We start from the raw sequence: 12624 nt of genomic DNA on the forward strand, positions 1-12624 counted from the left end.
GCTACCGCAGGGCATGGTGCTTGCGAAAATTCTTCTCCTTCGTTTTATTAATGATCGTGCCCAGAATATCGATGCAACAAAACGCAATTTCGCAGACGACCGCGCTATCTAAAAATACATTATTAGCCTTGGTCACAAAATGAAATTTAACAAGTTTGCTGCAGCGCGCATCAACGTGGTGTGACAATTGCAGATGGCCCTGAACCTGGAGAAAACTGTCTGCATTACATTCACTGGAAAAAATATTCATTATACTTCACGTCTCAAATAGAACAGAACACATTCACCCAAGTAGACCAGTTAAAGTATCTTGTTGTGATAGCTGTCTCTGACTTACGACAAAACAAGCATATGACACGCAATACCACAAAAACACATTGTGGTCTTTGCACTATAAGACGTTCGGATCGACTTGCTTAACCAGAAAAAAAAAACTTCTGACGTATACTTCACTTGTCCGGTCTGTGATAGAGTACGTTATAAATAGCTGGCTTCATTACACCGAACTGTATATTACTCTGTCAAATGCGAAGGTGTAAAAAAGCCTACCTCCCTACAATCCACACAGGAGCCAGATTGCTGCGCCTTGAGTTTGTTTTGCTGCTCTTGAATGACAGCACAAAAACTGATTAAACTAGATATCTCTTTGAGCCGAAAGCACACGTCATAAGAGCAAAGCATACAAAACATCTGAGGGAATGCAGATTATATGGTGATACACTCATTTTTTTTTCTCGAATATGGTCTGCGAGTGGAGTTTGTTGCTTTCTGAAACTCTAAACCAGATGTCACCTGAAACATGTGTCCCGCATGACAGTATGGTTTGATTTATGGAGATTTGACGTCCCAAAGCGACTCAGGCTATGAGGGACGCCGTAGTGAAATGCTCCGGAAATTTCGACCACCTGGGGTTCTTTAATGCGCACTGACATCGAACAGTACACGGGCCTCTAGAATTTCGCCTCCATCAAAATTCGACCGCTGAGGCCGGGGTCGAACCAGCGCATTTCTGGTCAGCGGCCAAGCGCCGTAACCACTGACCCACCGCGGCGGCAACAAGGCACTTTGAAAATCTCAACGGAAAAATTGTCATTATGCGTGATTAACTACGCCCCTTCTCTGCTCATACGGTTTCGAAAGAACTTACCAGCACTGGAACGGACACACACACACACACGCGCGCTCACACGCGCGCACGCGCACACACACACACACACACACACACACACACACGCACACGCACACGCACACACACACACACACACACACACACACACACACACACACACACACACACACACGCGCGCGCGCGCGCGCGCACACGCGCACACACACACGAACGCACGCGACGAAGCGCTACCAACAACTGTTTATTTTTCGGATGAGACGTGTGTACACGAACTCACCATGACGTCATACCGTGTCCAACTAAAAATGCCAACTACAAATACCAGTTAGCCTCAGTAGTTGTTGTTGTAGCCTTTGACAGAAGTAGCTCTTCTGTACTTCTCTCCTGCTTCTTTTTCTTTTGCTTCTTCAATCTCGCGTTGCGCGATCCTGTTACGACCTGTACAGTCGTGAGCAGCCTTGTCTAGCGCGCTTGAGCAGTGCGCACTTGGTAACAAAAACCGAAATTAGAGAGCAGCCCCTCAATACAGGGCAAAGTTTTCGTGCCTGCTTTGTTTACGAGGCTATCTGGCGCTACTTCCGTGCAAGCGTTGCAACTGGACCCTAGAGGCTGCCACAAAATCTGGATTTGTTTGTAAGGAAGTGCACCGCCCGAGCGCTCTAGACAAGGCTGCTCACCACTGTACGTGAGGCCATCAATATTGTTATGAAGAAGACGAAGCTGGCAGTGGCGCGGGACGGAGTGCTCGCGCTAGGCCAGCGGCCATTAAAGCATCTCTTGTTCATCGTTCATCGCACCTCATTCTTCGGCTGGCCGCCACGTGAGAGTATGTATTAAATAAATGAAATAAAATTGGGCATGCAGAGGGTTTGAACAGAAAACAACCGCATTCTTATTTTGTGCACTTATGACCTATATATGCTGCTTATTGTTTCCTTTCAAGGTTTTCGTTTTCTTTCAATGAATTTTCTTTTATTGCTGGCTACTTCTATGTGATTGCTGACATCATGTTCTTCGTTAGAAATTTCCACATTAGCTTCACTGCTACCATGTGATGGTCTCGTGCTATTGTGTACATTCAAGCCTAAAACATAATCGAATCCTTTTTTTTTTAATAAACATGAGTTTTTTTTATATTGTAATGTGTAATTGTAGCGCAGTTTTCTATGCCTCACGTAACCTCAACGTTGCCTCAAACCATCTGTGTTGTCCTTTTTGCCATTCGGCCCTGGGAACAAAATCAACAGAACAGAAAAAGTTAAATTACAACATTCACCATGCTTACGCAAATTTTCCGTAGAGCTCCATATCTGCTATCATAGCAAATAACAACGCAAATAACAGCATAAGAACGAAAATTTGGTGTTGCCTCTGTTAGTTTTGGCTGCAAAAAAGAGAATTTGTTAGTAAAAACACCGGAATTCTTTGCTTCGCGTTAAATTACGTAGTGATAATTGCCCTATAGAACCAATAGAAGCCAAAGCTTTTAACTGCGCTCTCATTTGCTCTCATGATAAGAGGCACTGCTTAACTGGCGGCTGTTTAGGTTAAGGGTACGGTTCAGGAATTGTTTAAGAAGAACATAACTAGCAAAACATGAACCTGGTGGCGCCCGCCAAAGCCTACCTTCAAAGGCGCTGTGTACGTATTACGACAATGACCTTTTCTGCCTGCAGGTCCCCCTCAAATTGAAGGAGGCTTCGATGAACCCACAGTGTTGACTGCCCGACTGGGAGAGTCGCTCGAGCTCTCGTGTGCGGCTACCGGTGATCCAGAGCCCGTCGTCGCTTGGGTGCGCGAGGGCGACGCGTCTCAGTTTTATTCATCTGTGCCTTCCTCCAGCACCACAAGTCCAGACCCCCTGGTCAGGGTCAGAGGCCACGGGTCGCACGCCACCCTAGAACTGAAGCGGCTGCGTGCTTCGGATGCCGGTGCCTACACGTGCATCGCCACCAGTTCGGCGGGAGCTGCGGAAAAGCGCTTTCTTGTGAACGTCTCTGGTGAGTGGTGGAAATGCTTTGCTGAAACCCGCAACTGAAACTGTGCCGCTTATATGTTAAGATAACATCATTTTTTTGTACTTCCGTACATAGTAAGACGGTGCCTTAAAATTTCACCTGCTCCTTTTTTATATACTGTAGTAGTCATTGAGTCCTACTTCTATATGTGTCATGTTTTGTAGTGACTGCTCCGTGAACTTTCTAGTGTGAGGCTGTGAGGTTTTGTGAAGTTGTCCATATGGCAGTTTTTATGCGAAGCATATTACTAGAGCTACACTACAGCCCGTCGAGCGCGGCGGTGGAGCTACCATTGACCTTTAGCGTGACCACGTGACACCACGTGACAACATGACGTCACAGCAGAGGAGAGATGGGCTACCGGCTCGCGCGGTCGGCCGCGGCGGTGGAGGCTCCACATCAGAGGCGCGGCGGCTGACCACGTGACAACATGACGTCACAGCAGAGGAGAGATGGGCTGCCGGCTCGCGCGGTCGGCCGCGGCGGTGGAGGCTCCACATCAGAGGCGCTGCAGCTGACCACGTGACGCTACAGCAGCGGTATAAAGCTGAGCTTGCCTCGCTCTCCGGGCACTTACGAGGCGGCCAGGTGTTGGGATGCCGCCTAGAAGCAGGGCTGATTTGAACGAGAAGCGAAAGCTTCAGCGTGCCACAGAGACCGATGAAGAGCGGGATGAACTTCTGGCTAAGCGGCGTGCTCAATATGCGGCTCGGCGACAACGTTCTACAACAACTGAAGAACAAAGCGAGGAACTTTACCAAGCCTAGCCATCAATATGCTTCGCATCTGACTAGGCTTAACCTTAGCTAAGCCTCAGCCATTTTTTGTGCAGTCCTCCGGAATTGTGCGTTGCTGATTCAAATAAACCAACTATTCTTATCATTATTAATATTACTATTATTTGGAGCATAAAACATGATTTTAATATCTTTCGCTGCATTTCGAACAGTTGGCTGCTCTCTGAGGGACGTTCACTGTCAGAAAGTCATGAAATCCCAGAAACACGAAAGAAAACTACAGCCCCTTTTCGTCAAGTGTCTGCTGGTTGCATATGTTGTGAATGTTTCAAATGCTTTGCCGCCTGCTGGAACGCATGTACGTCCGCTTGCTTTTAGAGCTCCCTACCAGGGGTAGGAAACCTCCATGTACACCACTGTCCATCAAATAAAGACGTCACCGTAAATTCCTTCCATAGTGGCTGGAGGGAAATGAACTGGAGCGTCGTACCGTCGTCATAACAGCGGTATTCAGCAGAAAATAATTCATCCCCGAGAGAAATTCTAAATTCTAACGACCGCAGCCGAAAAAAGAGCGGCTTTGTATCGCGATCACTCAGACAATTCGGCCACGGCTGCATCCTGATCGCACTACGTGCGGAGTAGGAATCATTCAGTTTTAAGCATCAGTTCACCTCCAGTCCCAAGGTGCGCTGAAGTAGTTAAAACTGAAAGTAACCGGAGTTTCCTTTCCATGCCCTACCGTAAATGATTCTCCTCTTTTTTGAGAGCTCATCAGAAAAAGAGGGAAACGATGCGAATTTGACCATACTCGCTAGACAGCAGCAGAGATTCCTACTTCCATTGCCTGCACGCCACCGATTCCGATGCCCATTATACCGTTTCAATGGGATACCGGCTTTTACCCCAACGCACTTCATCGGCGAGTGCACGATTAATGGCTTTCCTTGGACAGTTGTTTTCACTGCTTTCATAACACGAACAAATCCACCCCTTCCAAAGTTCTGCGAGATCATTTAAGGGGCCATAACCCCGTTACCCTGTCGACCGAAAGAGATACCACGAAGTCCTCAAAGTGCTTTACGAGCGAGCTCTTCCAAAAAGAATTGTTCCAGAACGCGCAATAGGATCGAGAGAATTATACGTATTGTCGAAAAGTGCGTCCCACACCTTTTGACAACGCCTTGGAGCATGACGAGCAGCGCCGGCCATTTGGCGGTTCCGACAGCTCAGCCCCATTACCGTTAACGTTCCCTCTGCTCACGCCGGACGCCTCGTCGTCTTTGGAATGCAAAATCTGGTGGCGTTCCTGTACCTTGTGCTACTTCCAGCCGTCTACTCCTTTTTCCAGCGACTTTTGTTCCCGGGAGTGCCGCCCTACTTACCAATGTCATCGCCCATGAACACTCGATTCTCAGCACTGTCTTTTAGCGGCGACATAGGTTTGTGGTAACGGGGTTTTCCGCGCCCTCCTCAATCCCCGAACTCCGGCTACAGTATTTTGTCATGATGAGGCTAAAGAAAAGCCTTCAGAATCAACTTCTGAGCTCTCATTCTGAGCGTTACCTGCAGCATAGAATTGATTTAATAAAGACGCAGTCAGTGATTATAGTGGAGGAAAGGAAATACGTTTCGAAACCCGTACGGATTTCCGTTTCACAATGAGCAGGACATGAACGGTGGCTTGTTTATATGCGAAAAAGACGACGCAATGATGTGTGTGTGTTTGGCATGGGCCCTTCGTTTGTTTTTAAACTTCGTTGCATGATCTCAATGAATAGGGATTCGCTGAAAACGCGCATCTAGAGGTCCCTTTCTTTCGATAAGATAGAAGCGGTGCTCAATTGAACGTAAGTGGCCAGTGTCGTGTGCGTGGCCCACAGTCGCATTCGTGGTATACTTTTAGAGTGATAGCTCTACTTCAGTGATAGCTCTAGAAAAAGTCTAGTTTGGTTTGGTTAATGGGGTTTAATGCCCTAAAGCAACTCAGTCTATGAGCGACGCCGCAGCGGCGGGCTCCAGATAATTTCGACAACCAGGAGTTCTTTATCGGGCACTGACACCGCACAGTACACGGGCCTCTGGCTTCCATCGAAACGGGACCGCCGAGGTGGGGATTGAAACCGCGTCATTCGGTTCAGCTGCCAAGCACCTTAACCATTGAGCCACCGCGGCGGCAAAACTCGAGTCACAGTCCTATGTTCTTTTGACCTTGAAATGACTTCATAGTTTCATAGTAATAGCCTAAGTTTGGATTCTGAAGCATACTTTGACTATGGTCAACAGATAGTTACTTCCAAATTTGGCTGTGGTCATTACCAACATTTTCCCCACCCCACCTCAAAATAGACCATGGATTTTGGCCAGAACCGATGTCTAGGCTAATTTTAATGCGCCCAACGCGATGGTGGCCTCCAAATTTAGCCTTCGTTTTTCCAAATTTGGCCCACCTCACGTCTGAAATTTGTGCTTCATCGATTTGGACGAAAAAAGATGTCCAGGCTAATTTGTGTATGGCAACATGGTGGTGATCTCCAAATTGGGCTTTGCCCATTTTCATGTTTGGCCCACCCCAACCACCAAAATTTGACCTTCTCGGATTTTGGCTAAAATCGATACCCAGGCTAATTTGACTATGGCCAACGCGATGGTGACCCCAAATTTGGCCTGCGTAATTTTCAAAAAAAAGCTATTCAGCTATTCTCTCTGGAGGTGAAGCCTCGGTGTAACATCGGTAAGCTTGCATAAGCTCGGCGGAGCATCATGCCAGCTCCAGCCAATGGAAGGTATCTCGGGAAAGCCCGGAGGGGCGTAGCGCCGGCTGCTGCCAATGGAGGAAGCTCGGGTAGGCTCGGATGAGTGTCCGTTAAAGCCGATGGGAGGACGGTGTCGCGTCAGAAGAAGAAGAGATGAAAAGCAAGAAGCACGGTTGGGTACACATGCAAATGCAATAAAGTAGAGGCGAAGGGTGTAGTCGCCTGAGGAACGTGCAGTATAGCCAACAGCAAATCACGGATGGAGCCGGTCTTTCGACAGATGCCGAAGCCGAACGACGTGCATGGCGACCTGAACAGCAATACAAAAGAAGGGAGTGCCAACGTGAGTCAACAGATTCAGTCAATGTAGCACGGCAGCAGGTCGAAGCAGAGCGAGGAAGACAGCATAGCCTTGATAAGCGCCATGCGGAAACAGATGAAGAGCGAGAAAGAAGAGGCGCATGATTAAGTCGCCGTATAGGAACATGCAGTCGAGAGGTATGTACAAGGGGCTTCAGAGAACGCGAATCGAGAAAACGGCAAATTGAATCGCAACAAGCATCTCAGTGCGCTCATCACAAGAGAAAAGCTGACAAGCAACTGCAAGAAAACTTGGATGAAACTCGCATTTTCAACTTTAGGAAAATGTAAACAAAGTTGAATAATACTTAACAAGGGAGTACATGCTATCGCACCTAATTTGCATATAGCGAATTCAGGTAAATCGGGGACAAATTTTTGATGTAGAGGTTTTCAGCGTCGTGTTTGTCATCTTTAGCATGAATTACTTGTTTATTACGCTTTTGCCAGCGTTATTTCGCGGAAAGACATGTGCTTGTCTCGTCTTATTGGATTCGTTAATTCATTGATTCTCTCATATATGCTCTTGTTGCAGTGCCGGCGTCCATAGTAAAGCCCAGTAATGGTCTTGAACTTAGCGTTGCCCTCGGGGAGAGTGCAACGCTCGAGTGCCATGTCACGGGCTTCCCGGCGCCTTCACTTCGCTGGAAAAAGGATGGTGCTCCGCTCTTCGCAAACAGCCTCCAGGATTCGGGCTTAACATTCCTGTCAGGTAGGGGAAAGAACTTTGTTTACTAAGATAAGCAGAGATGTCAGCATGAATGACGATCCTCTGGCCTGTTACTCTGCACCGGGAACAGTAGAGAGGGCACGAAAGGTTTGGTTTGGATTATGGGGTTTAAAGTCCCAAAGCGACTCAGGCTATAAGGGACGCCGTAGTGGAGGGCTCCGGATAATTTAGACCACCTGTGGTTCTTTAACGCGCGCTGACATCGCACAGTACGCGGGCCTCCAGAATTTCGCCTCCATCGAAATTCGACCGCCGCGGCCGGGACCGACCCCGCGTCTTTCGGGTGAGCAGCCGAGCACCATAACCAGCGCCAGTCGGCACAAAATGGGAGGAGGGATGAGTATGGGGACAGAAGTGCTAATATACCGAATGTCTGAGCAACAATTTCAAAATTTTCTAAGCATAAGGTGACCCAATTAGATCGAATATCTTTTCAAAAACAAACTATGTTGAAGTAGACGTCATTAACCTTGAAAATATGCTAAATATTTAGATAATTAACTATACTTTACACACTTTTCAGCTACCTCAATCCAGTGTTTAGTGTTAATGACGACTTCGTAGCCGTCGAGAAGACGATGCTATTACAGTTTTTATAATGGTGAAGATATTATTTATATTCTTCCAGCGTAAGGGCAACTGGTGCTTTTACAGTACAGAACCCAAACAGAGGGCGTCAGATGCGCAGGAAGTACAGTGATAACAAAACGTCTTATGGTGGCGTGCTGCAAAGCCTACAGCGTCCCATTCAAACTGCATGCGCTTTCTTTTGATTCGTCGCTTGTTATACGAAGTAGGATATACATAGTCGTCATTTTTAGAGCGACGAAGTAGACACCGTGGTGCAGTAGCGCAGCAGGTTGAACTCGGAAGAAACAAGCATTCGATTATGTTTACGATTAATTTTTGGTCGCTGCCATTGTACTGCCAGAATAATCCCTCTTTTGGACACTCAGAGGCAAACAAGCAATAGCAGATGAAATTCCATACGAAGACCTGCGTCACTCCGGGGAGGAGCTTCCCGCCGACATCCGCCGTCTTGCATGCATGTGTAAAGTGTGCATTCAGGGGCAAATTTGGAGGCGAATATGTTCCAACACAGGCGGGGTACTAAAATCCTACCAAATGGGCAAATCTAGAAATGCAGGCACGTCTATGCTTTCATTGTAATAAGTACTCAAGCTTTGGTCACTAAAAGGTCAATTAAGCTCATTACATTAAGCCCTTGATGGCAACAGTTATTCACACTTTGTGTCCTTCTAATAATCTACGTCTCAAAACGGGTTTTGAGTGCTACTCATTCTTTGGGCTTAATAAGAGTAAAAGTAACTTCGGACACCCATTATAACTAAGGCCCGTTTTTTCGGGTTAAACCTTTTCCGGCATTGGGGGCGAAAATTTCACGTTATATTACCTTTTCAAGTTTTGGTATAAGCCGGCTTTTTCCATAAGTTTCATTAGTCGTTTTTTTATGTTTTCTTAACCAATAATAAACGACTTTGAGCACTCGTTTTTTTTGCGGCACATGAAATGCTATGTTTTTTGCTTGTAATTTCTAAAAAAAATATAGAAACGATAGGCGCGATCAAAAAAAGACTCTTGAAGGAATAACATTTCTTTTGTTTCCTTTTACTGCAGTTCTTTCGCAGCGTGCATTACAGAGCCCGCGCGCGGCACAACCTCATCTGTGCTAGAAATCGGCGTGCTTTTGTTTGCATACTGTGAAAAACGTCATCTAAAATAAAAGCGGGCGTTTAGAACGCGCAACTCCTGGCTTTCCGCTTCTTCTCTTTCGCACTCTCTCACAGCCTTAGAGTCCAATGTCATTAACCATGGTGCCGCTCACACTATTTTGCTAGTCAGACGCGTGCCGAGTACATCTGTTCTATCCGCTCGGTTCTAAAACACACTTTCAAACTTATCTTCAGATTCGGTCTAACCGTGGGTATCAAGGGTTAAAAGAACTCAATTATAATAAATGCTCAACTGCGAGCACTACTCTGGAATAAATTCCAGACGCCCCTTAGTTTCAATGCTGTTCCTTACTTGTTTGTGCTCTCGCAAACTATATTTTTCTGCAGGCGCACTTTAGGGTTAAGATGGGGTTTAATCAGACTTTGGAGGAATATTCTCAGGTGGAAAACCGAGAGAAAGAAAACGAAACGCCCTATTTATACCATCAGGGTCAAAGGATCGCGATAGAGGGCGTCACGTGGACTCGCATAAAGGCTTGTGGCGTTGTCAGTATGCACCTAATGAAGGATTGTTCAGCCAGTTTTTCAGAGATATCAAAGTATTTGTTGCTGGCTCTTTATCATGTTACATCAAATATATCTTTTTAAAATGGTCATCCACAAAAGCGCGAAATAGAACGCTGTCTGTGCCCCAGCTGCGTCTCGAATGCATTTTTCCAACCCGTGCCAGCTAAATACAACAAAACCTATATTTTAAAAGTGTGGGGAGTCCTACACTACTGAAATTAACTAAGCGATATTGGGAGTTTGTGAGATTCTAAGTTTCTAGGCGTATCTGCAGTAATCTTTAATTTGTCCTTGGCTTGAGCGCAGGGCGCATTCTTAACTTCATTAAGAGAAATCTTCATGCCATGGAGCATTTCACGTAACATTCGGGCGCGACATACTTTTTTAATCGGTAGCCTTACATACTTGGCGCCACGGTCTTACGTCTCTGATTGGTGCGACCGCTTTCTAAAGATTAGCCCTCTGGCACCCAGCCACGTGCTCTACCCATCATTGGGCGTTGTACCCATAAGGCCAGTGAAAATTAAGTCGCATTCGTCGAGATCGATGCTGTTTTGCTTTCGCTTCCAAAGACGTACTAGACTTTTCTATCGATTTAGAACTCTGGTTTAAACACTTAGGCCAGCAGAAGTCGCACCAAGCGTCGTGTTTTGGTGCTTGGGGAGCATCGCCTGGCAGCTGTGGCAGCACGCTGTAGTAATGGCAGTGCCGGCAATGCTTCTCAAAAACGAGAAGCAGTGGTCATGATGAAAACAGAGAATTTGTCTCCCAGACGGTAAATGACATAGTTTTTCAATACAAAAGTGATTCTAACGATGGCTGTGACACGCTAGGTAATGATAGTGCTTTAGAAAACCTTGTTTGTAGGTTTGTAGGAAAGCGTGAGTAGAACTTTTTTATTAGCGAATCACATGCTAATGTTGTAGTTCTGTTACTGGACTTAATACGTGTAATTTAGTTCCAAACTGAATGGAATCCTAATCGAATAGTGGTGGAACTGAATCTAACATGAATCTAATAATACTGCGAATATTCGAACGAAATGAATGGCCGTGCGAAAAGGCTAAGCGATGCCGGTGGCGCTGAAGTGCAGCGCTCTGACCGAGATGTCGCTATATCTGCAAAAAGAAACTTGATGTACACTAGAGGGTATTCAACACGAACTCAGTATATTTTGATAACTAAGATGGCACCGAAGGAACATGGAAGAACACTGACATTATCTTGATACATAAGGGGCGGGACGTCAGGAACTGAAAATTACGACCGATCAGACTACTATCCGTTTGTTACATGGTATTTACAAAAGAAATCAGTAAGATAACCGGGACAACCTTTGACCCCAAGCTGCCATAGACCGGGAAGGCTTTGATACTCGACAGTACGCCACATTCACACCATCAATTAGTCGATAGAGAAATGCGCAGAATATAAACAACCCCTGTAATTAGCCTTCGCAGTCTACGAGAAAGCATACGTTCCAGTCGCTATGTTACCAGTCATACAAGCATTACGGAATTATGGTGTAAAATATCCTTACGTAAAAGTAGTGCAAGACATATGTAATGGGTGCACAGCCAATTAGCCGTAAACAAAGAAGAGAATAAAATTCTAAAGAGGAAGGGTGTATGGCAGAGACACGATCTCTCCATTGCTATTCACCTCTTGTTTACAAATAGTATTCAAAGATCTTGATTGGAAACGCACGGCGAGAAAATTTAATGAGGAATACCTTAGCACTCTGTGGTTCGCCCATGATATTTCCTTGCTGAGGGGACGAATTAGAAAGCGTGATCAATGACCTAGACAGGCAAAGCCGAACGGTGAGTCTAAAAATTAATATTGAGAAAATAAAGTAATGTTCAAGGATCATAAAAGGGACAGCAGTTAATGATACAAAGCGAGGCTTGTAAGCAGTAAACGAATACATCCACCTACGGCAGGTAGTGACCACACATCTAGACCACGAGAGTGAAACAACTGGAATATTAAGAATGGGACGGAGCGGCATGTGGCAGGTACTCTGACGTCATGAACGGAAGTTTACATGTATTCGTGAATACAAAAGTATATAACAGCTCTATCTTACCGGCACTTACCTATGGGGAAGAAACGTGCAGCCTATTTAAAAAGGTACAACTTATGGGGACAGCGCAGCGAGATGTGGACAGGAAAATGATAGTTCTAACTTTAAGAGGCAGGAAGACAGCAGAGTGCGTCAGGCGACAAACGTGAGTTAGTGACATCCTAGTCGAAATCGAGAGGAAGAAATAGACGGAGCAAGTAATACAATTGGAAGCCAAGATAACCGATTGTAGTTAACGTGTACCGGACAGGATTCTATGAGAAGGGAATGCAGCAGGCGGTGGCGGGAAGTAAAGTCGGCGGATAAGGTTAGGAAGTCTGCGGGGATAAGGTAGCCGCAGTTGGCGCAGGACGGGCTGTGCTGCAGAGATATGGGAAAAACCATTGCCGAGCAGTGGGCGTACTCAGGCTGTAATGTGATGGGATGTCTGATGGTTTATTAAACCTGCCTGGGCTCTGTCTCTTCATCCAATCTGGGAGCTCCTACGAAGTAATATGAACGACGCCTCACGAATCTCTCGTTTTGCAGGCTGTACCTTCCATTTCGC

The 12624-nt window shown here is 46.1% G+C and overlaps 1 protein-coding gene across 1 annotated transcript in view; it reads left to right on the forward strand.

Moving 5' to 3' along the window:
• LOC149356844 (hemicentin-1-like) overlaps window positions 1–12624 on the forward strand; it is a 172266-nt gene that overhangs the window by 67633 nt on the left and 92009 nt on the right. The window contains exons 10-11 of the mRNA XM_089576441.1: window positions 2806–3129; window positions 7536–7712. Coding sequence (XP_089432567.1) covers window positions 2806–3129; window positions 7536–7712 — 501 coding nt within the window. The remainder of the gene's footprint in view (window positions 1–2805; window positions 3130–7535; window positions 7713–12624) is intronic.

The sequence above is a fragment of the Amblyomma mixtum genome, chromosome 3, assembly GCF_055824585.1.
Source record: "Amblyomma mixtum isolate Tamu chromosome 3, ASM5582458v1, whole genome shotgun sequence".
In the NCBI taxonomy this organism is placed as follows: domain Eukaryota; kingdom Metazoa; phylum Arthropoda; class Arachnida; order Ixodida; family Ixodidae; genus Amblyomma; species Amblyomma mixtum.